General features: G+C 36.6%; 1 protein-coding gene across 1 annotated transcript in view; it reads left to right on the forward strand.

The window, feature by feature from the left end:
* The first annotated feature begins 1,319 nt into the window (after positions 1–1,319).
* The window catches only part of LOC127382309 (protein eyes shut homolog), a 91,729-nt gene continuing 69,569 nt past the window's right edge, over positions 1,320–23,479 (forward strand). The window contains exons 1-2 of the mRNA XM_051613733.1: positions 1,320–1,989; positions 4,070–4,183. Coding sequence (XP_051469693.1) covers positions 1,320–1,989; positions 4,070–4,183 — 784 coding nt within the window. The remainder of the gene's footprint in view (positions 1,990–4,069; positions 4,184–23,479) is intronic.

A 23,479-nucleotide genomic window follows, 5' to 3' on the forward strand; every position in this document is an offset into this window, starting at 1 on the left:
GTATTATAAAATGGGTTGATAGCACTATATGTAAGTTAACTACAATAGCAGTACTTTTGTCTCAAACTGTTTCATTGCTCAGCCTTTTACAGAAAGAGTACTGTTCTCTAAGAAAATTCAAGTAACTTTTCTAAAAAGTAAAATAAATGCATTATATTCAATTATTTTCAATAACCAAATTCTTCAGAGGAAAAAGAATGAAGAACTACTGGCTGACCTTCTCACCTCTTTGATGAAGATTTTTAAAGGTGAAATTCTAATATTTGTAATTATTTTATATGTAGAAACAGGAATGAAGAAGTAAATTTATAAAATCTGTGTCTTTGAGATTTCAAAGCAGTAATGTGTCATTCATGAATCACAATGTAGTAACATGAAAGAAGAAAAAAGGAACACAGAAGGACAATTTATGTGTCTTCCTCAGTATAGTTTTATAAAACAAAAATTAGTTTTGCATTGAAAAATCTTGGAGGACTCTCTAGTCTGCTGGCTTTGATTGTGGTGTATCAAAAAATCTCAAGCATATGATTAAAGACCTTTGGTTTTCAGACAGATACTCTGATAACTAAATATTTAATTGTTTTGCTGAGTTTATGTGAGCATAGAAGAGTTGAGGATGTACTTGCATGTTTTCTTCATTGAAGCCATAATTCATATATGTACATCTTCAGAATATCCACTTTTATCATAAATAAATGATAACACATAATCAGGAAAACATCTATGGTTAAAGCTCATTACTAGAGCTTAGATGTTCTGGTTTACTAGTTAGTTTTGCCACAGATATACTCTATTAACTTCGTTATCATTTGTTTTTGTCAACAGAGGGAAGGAATATGTAAAATATGCTGCTAAGCACTTTCTCTTCCACACACAAGTACAATGAAATGTACAAATTTAAAATAAAAACACTAGCAGGAATATAAACAGTAAAAATCTGATTTAAGTTACGGTGGTATGATCCTGGTCAGTTAATTAGACTTTGTCCAGTTTCCCATCAGTGTAACTGGATGTAGGTCTTACTACATTGTGTATTTTCTATTCTTGAAATGAGGCTTTCATTTTCAACTTCATTTGCTGTAAAAAAAATAATAAAATAAAAATAACAAAATTCTCTGTTTGAATTCCCAGGCTGACACGGAACATACAGACAAACCTTAAGGAATAAGTATTCTGAAGCTAATCTCAGTAATGAAGCAAGTGTGAAAGACAACACCCATTTGCCAGGTGAAACAATGACTACAAAATCAGCAGTTTGCATGCTAGTGTTCTTTCTTCAACTGTACATTATAAATGGGCAGGTAATATGTGAGAGGCAAATGACTGCTGAATGGAGGGTGGAACCAAAATCTAGTGTAATAAAATGGACACCAAGGGAAAACATCTGTTCAGACTTTTACACTGAATGCTGGAATATGAAAAAAAGTATTACTGGGGAAATCTCGGAAGAACAATATCTCAGTATCCCTCAGATATGTCCTTTACAGCTTCAATTAGGTGATAGTCTCTTCATCTCCTCTGAGCCATCCTTTCAGTCCTATGGAATGAATTTGGTAAATGTCTCCAAGGAAGAATTTATTAACTGCCCTAAAGCTGGTTTTCTTCAAGAGCACTTGATTTTTGTTTGCCAGATAAGAGGACTGCATAAAGTTGACCCTAACTGGCTTGGTGTTGGAACTCATTACTTTGCAGAGCTTCATAAAGGAGGCCCACTTTTGTGCAACATGGGCCTTCGTCTGAACATAACTGTGAAACAGCAGTTTTGCCAACAGTCTCCAAATGCACCATTATGCTCTGGGCATGGAAGGTGTCTAAGCCATGTTTGGGAAAAAGCATATAATTGCCACTGTTTCTCACAGTATTCTGGAAGATTCTGCCAGAAGTTTGACATGTGCTCCACTAAACCTTGCCACAACAATGCCTCCTGCACTGAGAAATCAGAACTTTCTGGAGATTCTTATGAATGCACGTGTCCTCCACAATTTTCAGGTATTTCTTTTCCTTTCTAGGAATAAACGTTGCATAGATAATACATTTTTCTTAGTTGATAATAAAACAGTGAGAACATCATTAGCAAAGTTTTTGTATAGTTTGACTGTCCGTCGTTTGACTATACCTGCACTGAGTCTCTTTTACATCTAGTCACTTACAGAAGACTTTGCAGCCATTTGAAGATAGTTTGTATTTGTTTCATTCATGTATGCATTGTGGGGAAAAACTGAGTAAGTTCTTGTAATGCTTCTTTCCCACTTAAACATGAGACAAATGTAAATATTTGTGAACTTAGAGAAGAAACTGATTTTTGTGTTTGTTTTTTCAGCAGTTCAAGTTCTTACACCAAAAAATAATTTGGAGTAAGCTCCTAAAAAGAGTTAGTTATCCACACTACTGAAAAAGAGCAGTTTTTGTTGAAATTAACATTTCATTCAGTCCCCTCCTAATTTAAAGACCTTTTAAATTATATGAGAAAAAAAGATTAAATAAAAATTTGAATTAGAAAATTCAAACATGTAACTAGAAGAGTAAGCAAAATTAAATGCTTGGTCCTTTCTTCCAGATTGTTTTGCACATGCTATTATCACCAATTTAATATTTCTTGAATTAAAAAAAATAATAATCATCACCTTGTTCTATCTAGAAAATATTGTAGTACTTACCCAAAATCCATTGGAGAAACTGCGTCTGGGTTTGGGATTAGGCTAGCAGAGAGTATAGGACAATTAGACATGTTCTACCTAACCACTGTCACCATTTCAAGGAGGAAGAAAAAGGAATGAAGGGAATTATGAGTCTATTTTTCCTGCATTCAGACCAATGGAGCTTGGGAATCCTTTAGAAAGTACCAGAAATATTAATTCACATCACAAAAAGGATTGTTATAGCTCTTTCTGTACTTGTGGAGCAAAATTCAAACGATGCTGTTTGAGGGACTGGACTTGAATGCTTTCACAGAAGTGTTGTTATGCTATGAAACAGAACTGATGAGTCAGAAAAAAGTGAGGTTCATAGAACACAGAAATGAAGGATATGTCACATAAAGTTTGCTGTAATTTATTTTTGATTGCTTTTCAATCTGCATAACAATTTAGTTAATTATGCATTTACAAATGGAAGATTATGAAGGTATGAGTAAGTCAATGCTATGAGAAAAATATTGTAATAGTTATTCACAGTTTAGTAATATAGTGGTAAACTCCAATCACACGCATTATGTTTTCTATGCCCTTTATGACTTCTGGGGGCTGTGTAAAATGCTTTGAAAACAATATCAAAAGGTTTCTGGTACTACTTTATTTCAAAGGAATGAAGAGATTTACAAGCATTTCTGTTAAAAGGAACCATCATACTTAATATTATCAGCAAACAATGCTTAAAATATTCTGTTAGCCTATACAGGACAGTGTTGGCTAATGCCATTTTTTTTTTACTGGAAGTATGGAAGTACTGGTCCAGCAAATAAGCTGTATGTAAACAAGATCTAGGAGATTAAACCATTATATATTATGGGCTTGGCTGCACAAGAGTAAGGGAGGAACAAAGTGCCTCTCATAATATTAGGTTTATTAGAAATTTGAAAAATTGCTGAGGTGTGAATAATGTCATAGCAACAATTGAAGTGGCAACTATAATTATATGATATTTAGACCCTGTAATAACATAAACAACTTATAATTGGAATAACAGTTTCCAGAAAGCTACACATTAAGAAAAATTCAGTCAGGTTGGACTTACATGAGAACATCCTTTATTTGCAATGCTGAAAGAAAACGTAAGCTAGATTTGTGTCAAAAAGAAACATACACTACAGTACTAATATACATTAATTTGTAACTATCTGGCAGATGAGGCTGAACATAGTAGCTCATATTACAGCAGCTGAATATCTTTCTGCCTTGCTTTAGAATGTCAGTAATTTTGGTGCAATCTAGTGATGAGCATTAGCACAAACACCTACCTATACATTCACTTACCTACTAAATAAAAAGTTATATTCTACATATAAATTTTACATTTCAGGAAAAAAAAAAAATATACTAAATTTCAATGTTCTTATTATCCCTTTAAATAGGAAAAAATTGTACAGAATTAGTTGGACAGTGCCAGCCACATACATGTTTCAATGGTAACTGCAGCAATATTACTCCGAACACTTTTCTTTGTGAATGTGACAAGGGCTTTACAGGTAAGAAACATCTTTGTTTTCTGTCTTATAATAATGATTTCCTGTCTTATAATAATGATGTGACTTTTGATTTACTGAAACAGTTGTTTTAGGTGATTGTTGCACAGTCTGAAATTTCCTCAGAGTCTTTTTTAAATAGGTTTTGTGAAATAAAGAAATCAGACTTCCATGTCGTTATTCTAAAATAATAACATACTAAAGTAAAACCACATATATGATAGAGGCTTTTCATAACTGGATCCCATCCATAAGTGCCTTTCTCCTGTTGACAGCATGATGAAGGAAGACTCATAATCACTTGCTCACTAGTTCTCAGAGTTCACAAGAACAGGATCAGAAGCTCTTGCTGGATGATTTAGAATGATCATGACACCTATATTCATAATTTCAGCATCCCCTTAATAGAGGTGCTAGAAAAATAGGATGGAAAGAATTTAAAGAGTCAATAATCTCATGATTTAGTGTTCTGTCTTGATTAAAAAACTTTTACAAGTTAATCAGTTCACTTGTGATATATTAGACATATAAAATGCTTTCATGAGAAAAAAATTCAGAAAATGTCACTAAAGCCATTCTATTCTAAACACTTTTTCTTGAGGGTCAGGATAGGAGGCAAACTTAAACCACTTTTTTTTTCCTGTACTTCCTGTAGAGATTTACTGTTTTGGTGTAAGAGAATTAACATTACTCAGAAGAATCATAGAATCACAGAAAAGTTTGAGTTGGAAGGGACCCTAAAACCACCTAGTTCAAGCCCCCCACCATGGGCACCTTCTAATAGACCAGGTGGCTCAAAGCCTTGTCTAACCTGTCTTTGAACACTGCTGGGGAGGGGACACCCACAATGTCCCTGCATAAGCTGTGCCAGAATCTCAACACTCTTACTCTAAAGAATCTTTTCCTAATGTCTAACCTAAATCTACCCTTTTCCAGTTTAAAGACATTACCCCTTGTCCTGTTGCTACATGCCCTTTTAAAAGCTCCTCCCCAGCTTTCCTGCAAGCCCCGTTCAGGTACTGTAAGGCTACTATAAGGTCTCCCTTGAGCCTTCTCTTGTCTAGGCTGTACAGCTCCAACTCTCTCAGCCTGTCTTCATAGCAGAGGTGCTCCAGCTCTCTCATCATCTTCATGGACCTCCTCTGAATTTTCTCCAACAGCTCCCTTTCCTTCCTGTGTTGAGGCTCCAGAACCGGGCACAACACTCTAGGTGGGGCCTCATGAGAGTGGAGTAGAAGGCAACAATCACCTCCCTCAACCTGCTGACCATGCTTCTTTTGATGCAGCCCAGGATACTTGGGATTGGCCTGACACCGGTGCAGGACTTTGCACTTGGCCTTGTTGAACTTGATGTGGTTTGCGTGGGCCCATGTTTCAAGCCTGTTGATGGCCTCCCTTCCTTCCAGCATGCCGACCACACCACACAACTTGGGGTCATTGGCAAACCTGCTGAGGGTGCACTCAATCCCGCTGTCCATGTCATCAACAAAAATTTTAAACAGCACTGGTCCCAGTACTGCCCTCTGAGGAATGCCACTCATGACAGACCTCTACTTGGACATCAAGCTGTTGACCACTACTCTCTGAGTATGACCATCCAGACAATTCCTTTTCCACCAACCAGTCCACCCATCAAATCCATATTTTGTTAATTTAGACACCAGGATGTTGTGTGGGAAAGTGTCAAACTCTTTGCAAATGTCCAGGTAGATGACACTAAGTATAAAGCTAGCATTTGAATGTGCAAGGACAGTAAAACTTTTAAAAATATTTTTTTCTATCAAGCATCAGTTATCCCTGGTAATCACAAAATATAAATAAATAATAACATTGAGATACAGAGTTAAAAGAAACACAAAACAAAGATTAAGGGGGTTCCAAGAGCCCACCTTTATTTTCATAGTGAAAGACTGAACATTCTTGTTGACATTTGAGTTAAGTCTGTGTAGAACTACACTTGTAAAAATGGAATAGACATGCCTAACTCTAAATTCCTAGCAAATCTTTTTTATATTATTCTCCTTTTCTTCCCTTTCCTTCACTGTAGAGGGCATCATGTTCAGCATCATTCTGAGAAAACTGAAAAAAACCCTACCCTTTTACTTTCAAAGGAGGAAAGTCCATCAGTAAAGTTTTCTAAAACTAACTTTTCCCCCATGCATGGTCTATATTTTTAGGAACACTTACTTTCAACCCTTTCACACACATTTTTCAGGCACATTATTTCTGAAATTTTCCCAACAGAAATCTTTTGTATCCTTGCAATTGTATGTGATGGCGGAAAGGAGGGTAGGAGAGGGAAGAAACACCCTTCCAGATGCAATAAATGCAAAGGTAAAATGACATGAAAACAGTTCAATACAGTCAACTCTTATGGCTGGCAGCAATCATTGCAATCTACTCTCTAGGTAACTGGTAAGGGTTGTTTAGAAGAAAAAGAGATTATTAGTGTGAAATAGCTTCCTTTTTATTCTCTAGTTAGCTAAAGGAAAATCAAGAATCCTTTCTTATTTTGAAGCATAATAACTATCAAAGGAGGATAAGACAGACTTTCAGGAATTTACCTCTTTTTTTTCCCTGCTCTAATAAAAATTGCCTCAGGTCCTACTGTAACAGGAAAGCATCAATATACTTTGCGACAGGACAGATTGACTAACATGCAATATAATTTTGCAATTATTTTCTGACCAAATGTGGTTGTTTCAAGTTCACGTCTTCTTGTGAACCTGTGTTTGCTAAGACTAAGGCAATTTTGAGAACACTTACCTTAAAAATCCCAAACCATGTTGAAATATATTTTTACTATGAAAGCAGAGATTTTTCAATTATTATTCCATCATTGCTGCATTGCATTCTTAGAGAAGATGAGCTGTGTAATTATGAATTTTGTCTCTCAAATGCTATTTTAAGTTTGTGAAGTCGGCAGCAAATGCAAAATATTCATTGGTTTTGATATCTAACTTTGGCACAGAAAACACAAACCATACCAAGACTATGCAAATTATGTTTGAGATTTGATAAGCTTTGACATAACTTTTCCTAAAATAAGGTAAGACACTTGCAGTAGCTAGTTCACATAATCTGAGTGATAGTATGAAATATTCTTGTCACTATAAATTCATGAGATGTAAATAAATTATAATAAAGTTATAAGTATAGTTACTATTTACAAGTGTTGATTAAAAATAAGTAAAGGTTTTTTTGTCCAAGTTGTTGTGTTCACAATGATAGAATGGCCCTATTGGGCTAGCAATTGTATGTTCATGTCAGTTATGTATTCTTAATTTTTATTAATTGTTTAGTTCATTCACCGGGGTCCCAAAACTCTCTTCACTCTTTCCTGAAGTAATATTTTTTAACATAATATCAAACAGCTAACTTTAGGCATGCCACTATTCTTATGATTTAATAACCCGTAACAGAGTTTGCACCCTTAAACTTTTTAAGGAATGTTCAGAGGAAAGGGATGCTGGGGAAAAGAAGACAGGGTGTGTATGGAGAGGAAGGAAGTATAAAACAGTCTGTGCAAGCAGTCACTGGTTAGTGCACTTCTCTGACTGAGACCTGGGCTGAATCGTTGTAGTCTGTCCTTTCTTCTTATTAAATCCTTTCTGAACTCACTTTCTATGTAATCTCAGCCTCTACCCATCTGTGATTGCTGTAACTTCTAGATGCCAGAAACAGGAGAGATAAATGTAACTGAATTTGGGGTCTGCAATTGGAGTCAGATCACTGGTGTTTGTGATCCTAATGTCTGTGGTGCCGGCAGCTGGAGTGAATGAGGGTTTCAACATCAGCAGCTGAAGGGAGACTATGAATAGTAGGAGCGTGTGTCTGCACTGAGTGAATTTAGTGCTAGGGACCGGCATCAGACCATGGGTGACAGTGGCTCCAATGCCTGGTGCCAACTGAGGCAGGGAAGAGTCCCACCACCAGCAAGTGGAGAAGGGATCAAGAGTCATAGGGCCTGCATGTCTGGGCATGAGCCACTGGAAAGACCAGAATGTTTGCATTTTTCCCTAACACACTGTGTGTGCATATATTTACATGTGCATGCGTGTGCATGCATGTATGTGCATGTGTAATTCATTAGAAGACTTCAAGCTGGACTATCTAGTGAGTAGAAGGCCTAGGATCTGAACATCAATATTAGGTGAGCTGAGGTCCCATGCTGCTATTCAAGGGATCCATGAATGTGTCTTTCCTTTTGAACTAGAGAGTGAATGGCTTTATGTTTTGACAAGCGAGCTTCAATTCTGCTTAGTCGAAGAGGAGGACTAGGATTTGGCTGTTTGTACATATGTTTTATGTGAGTTCTGGCACTGGATGTTGTGTTGTAGGTGTTGTTAGAGTCCCTGTCTGGGGGAAGTCTACGTAGCTGGCTTTGTTAGTGTCTGCATGTGTACATGTCTGGCATACATTTATCTTTGCTGGCAGTCAAGGTTGTAAACAGGAAAGCAGCAGCTACATCCACTGGCCTAGGACAGAGGGACTCCCAGGTCTCTGGTTACACTGGGCTGGACTCCAGCAGCAAGAAAGGAAGCTCCTCAGGCCCCAGAGTCCACCGGAGGAGGTGCCTCTTTTCCAACGCCTAACAAAGAGTACATCTCAGAAATTCTAATGGATGTTTTGGTCCTGTTCTGATGATGCACAGAAAATTAATGTGACTCAGTAACAACCTACAGGAAACAGCAGTATCCTAACTACCTCCATAATGGTAATCCTTGGTGTTGTTACCCTAGACAATGTTTGATGAATTAAGAGAAGCAGTTTTTCTATTTGAATATGCTTTGTTGAATTTAGCGTACTTTTTACTCCTTAGATGGAAAGATGGGAGGTAAGAGAAGTGATTAAAAACCAACTCTCTCTAGACCAATTGAGATTATTGTCCTCTTTCACATATTCTTCTAAGGGAAACCTGCATTTTCTGTCTTCCCTGAATGGTCCAATTAGCCTCTTTGCAGGCAATAATGAGTTTCCTCCTCACTTGTGGGACAGGAAATACTATAAGAATGAGATGGTTTGGCGTGGAGCCACTTTGTTACAGTTTTCATCATCCAGGTTCTTTACTTTAAAATGGTCTATTTGCTTAATTAGTGGATTACAGCCAGAATACTTTGAAGAAGGTTATAATTGTAAAAGGACTTGAATTTGTATGTATGGAGAGAAGAATTTATTTTGTACAATAAGCGTTTTAACAGCCTAATTGTTCAGTTTGTCTACTACTAACATGCACAGACCAAATTAATACCCAAAGCCTTATTAATAATGCCCCTAAAATTTCATACAGAAACATCTTCCTACCATCTATTTTTTACTTTTGTATTATGTTCAGCTTTACAGTGTTCCTCTTGGTCCCAAGAGAAATAATAATACAGCTCTTTGGCCATTTTTATGAAGGACACTGAAATGGATGTAGTACTTGTAGTATTAAGGAAGAAAATGCTTGTTGTATTGGGGATTTTAATGAAGTTACAAAAATTTTTAATCACATCACTTTGTGTATATTACATGCTTGTTTAAAAAGTACTGTAAAATCTGTTAAAACATGTCCAGCATACATCATAGAATCATAGAATGGTTTAGGTTGGAAGGGACCTTAAAGATCATCTAGTTCCAACCCACCTGCCGTGGGCAGTGACACCTTCCATTAGACCATGTTGTTCAAAACTCCATCCAACCTGACCTTCAGCACTTCCAAGGAAGGGTGATCCAGCTTCTCTGGGCAACCTTTTCCAACATCTCACCACCCTCACGCTAAATAGTTTCTTCCTAATGTCTAACCTAAATCTATGCTCTTAAAGATTGAAACCATTCCCCCTTGTCTGTCATTTGTGCTCCTGTAAAATCTTCCTCTCCAGCTTTCCTATAGGCCCCCTTCAGGTACTGGAAGGCTGCTCTGAGGTCTCCCTGGAGTTTTCTCTTCTCCAGTCTGTACAACCCCAACTGTCTCAGTCTGTCTTCATAGGAGAGGTGCTCCAGCCATCTCAACATCTTCGAATAAGAGTTTACATCTCTCCCATGATTCAAGTAATCACAAAAATCTTAAATTTTTATTATAAGATAATTTCTGTATAAGAATTACAGCTGATATTTTTTTCTTTGCCCTTTCTACATCTTATTCTTCACCTTTTAAAGCAATTTAAAGTAGAAATTTCAAAGATCGACTGTAAGTCTTCCTCAGGGTCCTCTGACACATTTAACAACTGTCATAAACTACCATTTGGGAGACACTTTGTTCCACTGTACTTTCACCATGGACCACAGGCAGTACTTGTCCTCACTTTCTGTGTATCCAAGTGAAGCAGATTAATGACAGGTGAAACTGATCTGATGATTAAGAGACTCAGCTCTTCCCCAGACTACACACATATTCTATGCCAGACACCATAATATCTGTCAGTCACATAGGACCCAGATGTAAAAATAAAAATGTGAAACCTGTCTCCCTGTTCTCTGATCCAGCCACTATACATGCTTCTTTAGTAATTGTTTTAAATTCAGAGTCAGCAAGAGCCCAACATTTTATTCATATCATGTTTGATTAAGGTACTTTTATGAAGACTATATTTTCTAGGTGCTCGTGTTCCAGGGAATCAAGGCTCTGAAGAGATTACTTCAGCAATGAAGGAACATTATAGTTTGAGAGTTAAGGTAAATGCCCATAAGTTAGATAATGAGCATATTTGATGCATCTTCTGAGGCTAAAGCAGTTTAGGCTATTGTCACTTGACTACTAGATAACTCTTGTATAGATAGCTATAATTTAATCTTAAAAACGTGATACAGATCTACCTCTCTTAGTTAGTAATAAAGATATACACACAGCAAAGATCTGTCAAAACTACATCAAATGTTTGCTTAAAGCAACAGTTGTTTTTTTTTTCCAAGCTCAATCTAGAAGAAGGAAAAAGAAAAGGCTTTTCTATATAAAATATTACCACGACTTCTCAAAAGCAAGAAGTGGAAGAACGTGGCTCACATCTCAATAGTCTTGATGACTATGCGGTTAACTCTTACTAAAATGGCCATCAGGAAAACAGATCTTGAAGAAACTTTACATTATGTTTATGTACTAAATTTAAACTTCGGAAAATAACAGCATCTGTAAAGTGCTAAAATATTTTGCAGTCTGTAAAAGATAGAAGCAAAACTGGTTGACATTTCAGATGTAAGCTTAAATCATTAAGTTGTTTTATGATTGTTCCTAATCTGATCAATTCTGTGTATGATAAAAAACATGAAACCAACATATATAAACCTTTCAAAACTAGAAGTGTGTGTATAATGGTGATGCAGGTGATGCAGCTACAGCATTTAATACAGACAAGGATATATAACTAGGAGAGAAGAAAACACCTTTACAAAGAGCTTTCATACTTGCAAAAGAAAGGGTTGTTACTTGTGTCTATAATAATTAAAAATATGTAAAATTGTCATAGAAAAACAGAAGAGGATGTGATACCAAAAAGTAATCTAGAACCCATCCTGTTCCTTCAGAGGGTTCAGCTATATTTATAATCACAGGCCCTGCTGTTGGCAGCAGGGGCTCAGGGATGGCTTCTGCGAGGAGAGGCATGAGCTGCCCCTTACTGGACACAGCCAGTTCCAGTTGGCTTCAACCCACTCCCCCATAGGCCACAGCTGAGCCCCTAGCCAAGGAGGTAGTACCTGGGGGAAAAGTAAGAAAGGACCAAATGCTGCACATCATAGAGGAGTGAAGGAAAAAAAAAAGAGAAACAGCCTTATGAATCCCAAGGTCAGAGTAGAAGGAGATGAGGAACAGCTCCAGGAGTCCATGGAGAGACCACAATGGAGCAGGTGTATATGACAGTAGGAGTGCATAGGTTGTATAGCAGTCTGGAGTAGAGTGAACTTGAACCTGGAAAACGGGGGAGGAAAGGTGTAATTCTAATGTTTGGGTTTTTTTCTCACCACCTAAATCTATCTTAATTACCAAAAAATTATTTTTTCTCAAATTAAGTCTTGTTTGCCCACAGCAGTAGTTGGTAAGCAACGTGCCTGTCCTTATCTCCAGCCACAAGCTTTCTCATTCCTGCTGTTCTTATTTTCTGGCCATGATCTCCAAGGGCAGGGACTTCATAATCTCCCAAGCCATTCTGTTCTCTCCATAAACTGATTTAAATCTTCTTTGCAAAGCTAATTTTAGTGCTATGACTTGAGCATAGAGAACAAAATTGTCTTCCCTGTTTGCAACAGTGTTTGATATACCTGAAGATGGTTATTGGTCTATTGAGTCTTATCTTCCTCAGTCTAGACTACTCCAAATATATTAATCCCTTTGCTATTTTCTAGGTACTTTTTCCTAGACTTTTTTCTGGGACCTGTTATAAACTGACTGATCTAAAATTCTTTGGTTTCTCTTTTTTTTTTTTTTTTTCCTTTCTAAAGTTAGGCATTACCCTTAATTCTGTTATTTCAGTGCAATGAGCTCACATGCTAGGCAGGGACCTGAAAGCAGTTACATTTTTTGCAAAACATGTATTGCAAATGTGTGTATTTGCTACAGTGTAATTGAACCTACTTAAACATTATTTCAAATTAAAAAACAAAACCAATCAAGCACAAGATGTGATATTTTTTCTTGTTCTGTCAGGAAGGAATGCATAAACAGAAAGACTACCTCTGAATATAGTGTAACTTCCTTCTAATAAAACAAGGAGTTGTAAAGTTTCTGTTGCAACATGAAAACAATACTCAGAAGGGCACCAAGGATAGCTTTATTAATATTTTTTTGTATACTGAGAAAAGACAATGACAGCTGAAAAAATCCCAGATGTTGTACTTTTGAAAAGGTTAGAATCAGATTGATAATTTTGTTTTACTTAAGTAAAACATTATATCTAGTTTAAACAGACAGTTATTAAATATGAGTAAACAGACTAATCAAACATATGCAGAAAAGCTTCAGACCAAATACAACATAAAATTTGCTTTAATGGCAATAAACATAGTTCTTCAATATGTAGCAATGCATTATAGGATTTCAGAATGATCAGCTCTGCATACCCAATTCTGAACATGGCATCTGCAAAATCCGCTCTTTTTCACGTAAACTTGTGCCTATAAAGTGCCTATTAAGGCACTTCCAGCCGTGCTATGAGTTATGGGCAGATTCATTAGTTTGCTATACAATTTTATATTGGTAATTGGCCATTTGTCTGCACTGCACTGCAGTCTTTGATATGTTTCTGCACTTTCAAAGCCTGGGCTTTGAACTCTCAGGGACCTCTGCTGCAGCCTTGTAATTATTTATTTTTACATACCTGACTAGTATGCAATAGCTCACAGTGCACAACACTGTTTTTTAAAAACATATCACTGGATATATATCACTTTCTTGACTAATTATTATTAGTATCTGACTAACCACTGCTTTTTTTGTTACAGTTTTGAGTGTGGTTCTTTCAGATTATAGCAGAACCTTAATATGCAGTGAGCAGAGACATACATTTTGACCTTACTTGATCTACACTAGAATTGTCTGTCTCTCCACTGACAACAAAGATACCTACAGAAACAACTAACTTGCCTACCCCAGTTAAATACATAAAATCTGATGGAGAAATTCAGTAGGTTTTATTTCTTCAGCAAAGAAAAAGGGGATGAGTCAGAGTATAAAAATATGGGGAAACGGGGAATGAAAAAATGTTTGGACATTAATTCTAGGCATTGTTAATTTTAGCTCATTGCTTTAACATGTGTTTGATGAATCGTAAAAGGGAATAGCATAAATAGTATTGATTTATAAAGTAGCCAGTTCTGTACAATATTTTTAAAGAAAAAGATACAGGCTGCTTTCTTAGAGCTGCAGAGCACACCACTATAGTACACTTTATTTAATAAAAGGTATGTGAAGTATGACAAGCAGTAGTAAGCAGCAAGAGCATTTCCACTTCCTTCCATACCACCAAGAAAGAGCATGCTCTTTGTTTTCTTAATAGGTCAGTACAGCTACACTGAATACTGCTCAGTTTCATGTAATAAGTATAATCAGTGAAGAACTAGAAGGGTTTAGAGCCAACACGTCACAGAATCACAGAATCACAGAAGGGTAGGGGTTGGAAGGGACCTCTGGAGATCATCAAGTCCAAGCCCCTTTCCAGAGCAGGACCACAACAGAATCTAGGGCAGGTCACTCAGAAAGGCATCCAGACAGGTCTTGAAAGTTTCCAGAGAAGGAGACTCCACAGCCCCTCTGGGAAGCCTGTTTCAGTGCTCCATCACCCTTCTAGTAAAGAAGTTTTTCCTCATGTTGAGGTGGAACTTCCTGTGTTCCAGTTTGTGTCTGTTGTCCCTTGTCCTACCACAGGGCACTAGTGAAAAGAGACTGGCCCACTCTTCTTGACACCCAGCCTTCAGGTATTTGTATACATCAATAAAATCCCCTCTCAGTCTTCTCTTCTCCTGACTAAACAGCCCCAGGTCTTTCAGCCTTTCCTCATAAGATGAATGTTCCAGTTCCAGTTCCCCTTGTAGCCTTCCTTAATAATAACTTTTTTAATAACTTCAGAAGAGAGAGTGACATTACAAAAGAGAATATAGTGGAGGAATGGCAGAAAAAAAAGTCAGAAAAGGAGATTTAGTTTTGAATGAGTGGGAGACTTCACAGAAGATAGGCTCAGAAGCTGGTATCAGCTAAGAGAATGGATAGAAATGAGCAATCAGAGAAAGACATTTTAAATTTAGTAATCTGTATTTCAAGAAAAATACCCTGAAAAGAGAAGAAGAAATAAAACAATGGGAAAAAAAAAAAAAAAAAAAGAGAGAGAGAGAAATAGAAGTGGTTGAAATAAAAACAGTGCCACACTTTATAAAAGCCAAAAGTGAGTTTGAGGAATACTGGTTAAGCATAGGAGTCAAGGGTACAAATGAGGCTGATGAATGAGAGGTTCTCAAATGTGACAGTCTTTGTCAACCATAAACCACAACAAATACCAAGAACAGAAGAACTCTACCCCAACACAATGCTGGGCCTGCGATGGGACATATGCCAAAAGCTCCATTAAGTCTACAAATTTTATCACTATTCATTTTTTATGGAAGTGATTGGATACTGGGGTGATGGATGAATAGACAGATAGGTAGATAATTCAACAAACAGAGATTGCTCATGGTTTGACTGTCATTATTCATATTTAGCAATCACAGTTGGATTGTTGAAGACAAAGCATACATTGCAATATATTGGGTTAATATTGATGAAAACATAGAGATGTAATATCTCTTTTTAGTTCTGCTTGTGCTGTCATTTCACTTACAGAGTTATAAATTATACTTACTGAGAGAAAAAAAACACAGATGATACAAAAACGTAAGCATAGAGGGCATACTGATGTCTCACAAACTCTGACAAAGCAAATATTAAAAATAATAATAATCCTAGAAAGAGGACAAATGTGGCAAGAAACAATAAAAATGACATGACCGATGAAGGTACTATCTCTGAACAGCAGACTATTTAAAATTCTCAACATGAAGCAAATAATAAATTTATAAAATAGAAGCAATTTGAAATTAAATACATGGTTTATGAGCAAAAATAAAAGGCAGATGTTACTATTTCACAGTGGTGTGGTAATAAGACTTATGAAATCTATACAGAGGAGAAAAAAAGAAAGAGAGTAAGACAGAATGCTATTCATCTAGAAACATTCAAAATATTGTGGTTTGCAAATGTGTATCAGACAACCATGCAGAAAGGTGATTGCATTTGGAAATGTAAACCTACAAAGACTAGTTCTTAGGTAAGTGAGATGAGCAAATATGTAGGAGAGATTACAAACAGTGACTTAAGAAGAATCCATTAATGACTTCTGTGCAAAAGTTAAAGCTGTGGTAAATAAATTTGCTAAACATACCATTTAGAATATTCTGTCAATAAAAAAGAGAATTAGAACATTTTTGCAGGAAGATTTGGGTAACCTGGAAGACTGGAGAAATAAGTGTCAAATGCTATAGATGGGAAGAAAAACCTATGCATTTTGACTAATCTCAACAAAACTCAGAGCTACCAGTACAGTACCATAATGAAAAAAGCAATTGCAATCTTGTGACATTTTACTCAGGATATTTATAACTGACATATGGAATTATTCACAACTTTACAAAGTACAGTAATAAAGTAAGAAATTCAGTTGACATACCTTCTGTAAAGTTCTGCTTATTCTCATGCAAGATAAATAAAGTTGGGCGAGTAAAGAACAAAGGAGGGAAGACAAGACTATTTTAACTTTTTTTGTAGTCTGGCAAAATGCAGTGAGAAGAAATATGATATTTTGTTTTCTAAGTGGAGTTTGAAACAGTTCTGTCATTGTGCTGTTGTGAATATCCTGTAGAACAAAAAAACCTAGCCTGTGAAAAAAACAACCTGACTAACTGTAAAAAGAATTACAGAATGGTTTAGGTTGAAAGTGACCTCTGGAAGCAATCAGGTCAAAACCTCCTGCTCAAGCATGGGTCCCTAGACCCAGTTTTCCAGGACCATGTCCAGATGAGCTTTGGATATCTTTGAGTGTGACAACTCCACAACTTCTCTGGGCAGCTTGTGCCAGTGCTGTTACCGTCACAGTGAAAAAGTTTTTTCTGATGTTCAGATGGAACATCCTGTGTTTCAGTTATTGTGCATTGCCTCTGGTCCTGTCACCAGACACAGAAGACAGCTCTGTCTTCTTTGCACCCTCCCTTCCAGTATTCGTATACAACAACATGCAGATCTCCAGTTCCTCATGTTATTACCAACATTGAGTGCATTTGTCCACAGGTACTTCAGAGAAATACTTCAGCAGACTGATCTCCCAAAAAGGGTACGGTTTTTTTGTTCCACAGTAGTACTTTGTAGGCACTTCCTTGCTTTCATGCAAATACTGGAGATGCAAATTTGTGCAACCAAGTAGCATTATTTTCAGTGTAATGTGCTCTTCTTAATGCTATGTAATATTATCAGCTAAGCTCACAGAATATTATTTTCATATGAATCTTCAATGAATACTAATTGGAAAAATGAAGTTTGAAAGGGCAGTTTAAATTATTGGAGAGAAAGAAATACTGAAAAAGAAGGCTGAATCATTCAACTAAAGGAAACTCTAGTGTAGAAGAAACCAAGGATTACCTAAGAACTTGTTGATGCTGTTGAATAAATGAAGGATTATTTAAGAATGTATTGATCTTTATTTTTAAAGCACAAAATAAGTGAAGATTCTTAGTTAAAGTACAAATTAAAGATATTAATGATAACAGAAGTTTAACATGATAAACTACTTGCTTTGGTAACCATGAGAAGTAAAAGGTAATGGTGTCAGTGCTGACTCATACACAGTAGTAAAATGAGTAAGTAGGTATTTTCTGGCAGCAGAGACTCTGTATCATATACATAAGTTATAATCAGGTTAGTTATATTTTTAAAAGCCTTCACACCAAACTACCTAATGTCTACCATACACCAAAGAAAATAACATACCAACAGCACAAATGATACTTAGGTATTTTCTTAATGTGAACATTTGATATTTCACTTGGCTTTATCCCCATATAAGCCTTTTTTTCTCCCTGCTCCCCACCACTCAAAGCTCTGCAATGCCAGACTTCCTTCAGAATATCCTAAATCTCAAACAGCTTCCTGTGTTTCTTTAGACAGATGGGCTTTTCAGAAATGTTTTTACAGAGCCATTAGCAATTCAATGTAGGAAGAATCTGTTTTGTGGCTTCTTCATGAGAAATTACTCTCATTTTTGTAGCCATTGTAATTTGTAGCCACAGTAATTCATGGTACTGTTTTGTAGCCAATTAGTATGATAAATGCCATAAAAATATTTTGTCCTCTTCACTACAGTCACTTTGGTGCCTTTTGTCCATGTTGTTTGAATTAGTTTTTGCTTGAAGGCCTGGGCAATATCAACATAGGTTCACTGATTCAGCAAATTACCCTCATTCTTTAGTTTTCCATATTATGGTGGTACTGCTGCCGCTTCACTAAAGATTTGTCTTGGGCATGTCATGTAATGTTTCATCAGCTTTGAAGCCATTTATGTATATTTTATCTGGCCACTGAAAATAGGTTTGAACAATCTATTATTTGATATATAGATGCTTGGACCAGAGTATTTGTGCTTAAAGAAACATATAGCTGTCCTGCTGATCTCAATGTTCAAAACTACATTCTATCATTTTATATCAGCAAAGGAATTCATACAGACTTATATGGAAAACATTGAGATGTTTATTCTGATGACTGGAAGTTTCTTAACTTCTGCATGTTACATAAAACTAGTTTTGTAATTTTCCCTTGTTGTACCACTTCTTTCAGCTTGATCAGTGTTGTGGTTCAACCCCAATAGGCAGCAAAGCACCATATAGCCATGTAGTCACTTGCTCACCCCCCACTGGTGGGAAGGGGGAGAGAATTGGAAAGGTAAAAGTGAGAAAACTCGTGTATTGACATAAAGACAGTTAAATAGGTAAAGGAAAAGCCATGTACACAAGTAAAACAAAATAAAGAACTCCCTCAGTACTTCCCATCAGCAGGCAGTTGCTCAGCTGTTTCCAGGAAAGCAGGGTTCCACCACACATAACTCTTACTTGAGAAGACAAACGCTGTAACTCTAAATGTTACCATTCCTCATTCTTCCACCCAGCTTTTTGTTGCTGAGCAAATGATGTCACATGGTATGGGATATCCCTTTGATCAGTTGGGGTCAGCTGTCCCAGCTGTGTCGACTCCCCACTTCTCATGCACCCCTAGCCTACTAACTGGTGGGAAAGTATGAAAAACAGAAAAGTCTTTGATGCTCTGTAAGCATTGCTCATCAGTAATTAAAATGTACCTATATTATCAACACTGTTTTCAGCATAACTCCAAAACATAACATCATACCAGCTCCTGTGAAGAAAATTAACTCTATCCCAGCCAAACACAGTACAAACAGAAACTTAAAGGATTTGCTAGAAGTTTATTAACATCAGCACTGTTAACAATAATTCTTCTTATAACATTTTTGCCACAGAGAATCAATATTGTAATTTTCATGCCTGAGTGGTCATGTTTCTCACTAACTTTTCATGTGGAAAATATTCTTTGTATGAATTTGGTCAAACGTACAGTCTTTTTGACTCACTAGTGTCTCCTGTATTTCTATACTTTAGTGGGAATACCATGAGTTCTTGTAGAATGGCTGTATTGCAGCTGTTCAGTAGTTTTAAGCATATCATAAAGGTGATACTGCTACTATCTGCCTCTTGATGACTAGCTTAAGTTTCATTCAGCATTTTGTCAAAAATGATAGATGAATGATTAAATGGTCTTCACTTGTTCACTTTTGATGAGTGACTCAGAATTTCTCTTCCATCACTTGACAGAATTTGATGATCTCAATTGAAATGTTGTGTAATAGCACCATCATGGGGCTATTTAGTTCCCTAAAACTATGCCTATCTAGGTCCTTTATTTAAATAAGAAGTCAAGGGTTTGTCATTCCGTGCCCTCATCTTCATGACATTGTAAAGATACAGTTTTCTGAGCTTCTATGTTCTTCATCATAGAGAGCGTACTACCTCAATAGTAGCAAAATAAGGAGCTGGCTCTTTGTAGTACCAACAGTTGGCTTACCTGTTCCTTAGGTAGAGAACTCATTTGTCAGTAATCATGTAATGTTCTTTTTCTTCCCCCAGTTTGCCCACCCAGGCAGCTTCAAAGTCTTCCAGTTCAGATTTGCTAGCCAGCATTTCTAAATTCCAACTGTGACATCTGCCTATCACATTTTCTATTTTTCTGCACCATGGAAAAATATAGTCAAGAATAAGAGGAATAGTGCAGTACTCCTTTGGAAAACATATTAAACTTGTATTATTGTATCAAGAAAAAATTTGTAATCCCATTCCAATTTTCCGAAATATGGCTGTTAATCATCTATTGATGTAGATAATTGAAAAAAATTAGGTAGGAAAGTGCAAATTGTTTGTCTGAATATGGTCAATTAGTGTAATTTTCTCATGTTTGATAATACAAAATTGCAGAAACCTCTACAAATTTGAGTTATTTCAAACTTTCCATGTGTGTCCATGGACCAGAATTGCAACAGTGCTACACTGGGATAAGGGTGGTTTCTGAGCCTTCAAGACTTTACAAAGTACCACTGTTGCCTTAATTTCTATCCAAAATGCAGCAGGTGCCTAGGACCTGTTTTAGATATTCCAGAGGAGGGCCACAAAAATTATTAGTGATGGAAAACCTCTCCTGTGAGGACAAGCTGAGAGAATTGGGGTTGTTCAGCCTGGAGAAAGCTCCTTCAAATACCTAGAGAGGGCTTATAAGAAAGATGTGGAGAGACTTTTTAGCAGGGCCTATAGCAATAGGAAAAGGGGCAATGATTTTAAACTGAAAGAGGGCATATTTAGACAAGATACAAGGAAGAAATTTTTTACAGTGAAGGTTGCCCAGAGAGCTGGTAGAAACCCCATCCATGGAAACATTCAAGGTCAAATTGAATAGGGTTCTGAGCAACCTGATCTAGTTGAAGGTCTCTCTGTTCATTGCAGAGGAGGTTGGACTAGATGACCTTAAAGGTCCCTTCCCACCCAAACTATTCTTTGATTCTATAATCTGAAACTATGTACAAAGAAAAACAAACAAACAAACTGGAAGGGAGAACACTTAACACATAACAGAAATTACTTTTTTATTTATATAGAAAATATTACCATTTTTGCAGAAGTTTTTGCAACAGCAAGAAATTACTGATTCACATTTGATTGTGGTGCTTGAAAAGCCTGCAGTGAAAAACTCTTTTCTAAAAACTGTTATTTAGCCAGTCATTGCATAAATAACTATTCTTATCTAATTGGTGACTCCAGACGTTTCACTGGATTGCACTCCTACTTTTCTGAAGTATTTTGTAATCCATATTCCGTAGCAAAGACCTGTCCCCAAAACATTTTAATCATTTGTGATTATAGATTCTTTTTTGTAGCAAACTCATTTTTCAGTGTGACCAGCATGATTTTATGGATTTATTTCAGTGATCACTTACAAAAAAATGGAAAAACCAAATTCAAACAGCCTTCTGTGAATGAATACACATTTAGAAATAGAATAAATAGGTTTTGAATGAACTGAATTGCAGCTGCAAGATAACCATGGCTTTATTTGCTAAGAGGAACAAATGACCTAAGCTGAGATTTAGTTTTGTGCAAAAAGATAGTAGTCAAACCACGTGTTTCATTAATTCAATTTTAAATTCATTAATGTACCTGTATGATTTACAACAAGTAAAACTTTAATTAATTACACCCATTTAATAACCATGAAGTCTTTGTTTTAAAACAATCAAGTTCTTCCATATAGTAATCTCTTATCTCCACTGATAGTATTAGATCACTGTAATTGCATTTCCATGTAACGATATTTTTTGAATATTTGTGTTTTAAGCACAAGATAAAATTTTGAGAACAAAGATGTAAACATTATGTAGAAAGTTTTTGTGAAAGTAGTATGATCTTCTCCACAGCAAAAGGGTATAGCTTATTTTTATTAAAATTAACTGTGATTACCCATTACTGTTGCTTCTCATGGTATGGAGTGACTTGCTTCTGACAGATATGCAGGAATTTATCCAATTGTATATTCCTTGTTGAACTTCTGGGGGAACTTAGAGAGGCTCCTAATTCTTGTGTCTTTACTGAACATGGGTATAGTAGCATTAGTGTCAAAAATAGATAAGCTGATGTCCTTGTTATTTCAATTAGATGTGAATAAATGTCATTTAGCTCTGTTATCTTTCTTACATTAGGCAGTGAGCACACCAAACAGGTAGCTCAACCCTAAATACAGCAACTGCGTGTTAGAGAAATAGGCACCAAAATCATGATGCTTATAGAGTGTAGGTGCTGATTAGGTGGTAGCTGTTTAGAGGATATTTTATCATAATTTTTGACAGAGATCTCATTTATAATGTCCTGTCACCAACAAGGAAGCTTTCCTGGCCCCTAGGCTGCAATCTCTGTTTCTTCTTCATAACCACAACCTGAGTCTTCCATACTTAGACTTGTCACTCCCTTGAATTGCTGTCATGGTTTGACTCAGAATCAGCAATTAAACCAGTGACAATAATGTTCTTGATCCCGTCCCCCAGGTGGTGAAGGAGAAAGATAATAAAGAGAGAGAGACTTTCTGGATTGAAAACTAAAATAGACAGCTTTAATTAAAAACTAATAATGAGATAAAATATGTACAATTATATACAAATGCGTTCAGGAATGTGCAAAACCCTCTTGCCTCCCTCCACCCCCAGCAACTCCCACGGCATCTCCTGAGCTGTGAGCAGTTCTGAAATGTCCTGGAGCTGCCAGAGAGAGCAGCAGAGCAGACAGGAGCTGAGGGGAGAGGGATGAGGACCAGGAACACACGGGACCAGGGATCAGTGGTGATGGATAGAGGGAGTCCTCCCTGGATGGCGGCGACAGACAGAAAAGAAGGGAAGAAAAAGCAGGAAAGAAGTTATCTTCCATGATCTCTGACATTACACCAAGCTTACGTAGATATATGGAACGTAATACTTTGACCAATTTTGCTGTCTGTCTAGTCCACTCCTCTGTATGGGAGGGTTACAGATAGGACTCTTCTGCTCCCTGTAGCATCTGAGGTAGCAGAGCAAAGTGACTTTGGCATCTCAGCAGTAACATAAACATTCCAGCATTATCAGTCCATCTGGAAAGATGCTAGTTAAAACAGAGTTCACTGAACGGGGAAAAAAAAAAAAAAAAAAAAAAAAAAATCTGTAAAAGGAAAATTGGCTTCATCCTGGCTCAAGCCAGGACAGTTTCCTATGAAAAATCCGATCGCTGTAACTTGAGGGGTTCCATTACTGTATTTTGATATAGACCGTAGGTGTGCATTTACCATTTGTTTTGTCCAAAAGAAATCTATTTCACTGCAGGCATAAAGAGCTTAATAAGTGTTCAGTACAAAACCCTACAATTTCACAGTTTCTTACTGTTACTAGTGGTCTTTAAAACCAGCAGGTACTCTCTACTCAATTAATTTTGTAGAAGATCACTAAGCAGGCACCATTTTATCAACACTTGACAACTAAAGAATGCTTTGGGGATTTTTTTGTTGCTGTTGCTTTATAAAAAGAAAACAATCCGAACTGTTCCTGACACCAGTTTTATTCAAAATACAGAAAGGTTTAATATGCTGTTTAAAACTCTTGTACAATACAGAAACTTTTGTGGATGCCTGCTAACATAAGAAATCATACACGGAGTTCCTCCCTGTAAAGAAAT

This window comes from Apus apus, chromosome 3 (genome assembly GCF_020740795.1).
Source record: "Apus apus isolate bApuApu2 chromosome 3, bApuApu2.pri.cur, whole genome shotgun sequence".
Taxonomy (NCBI): domain Eukaryota; kingdom Metazoa; phylum Chordata; class Aves; order Apodiformes; family Apodidae; genus Apus; species Apus apus.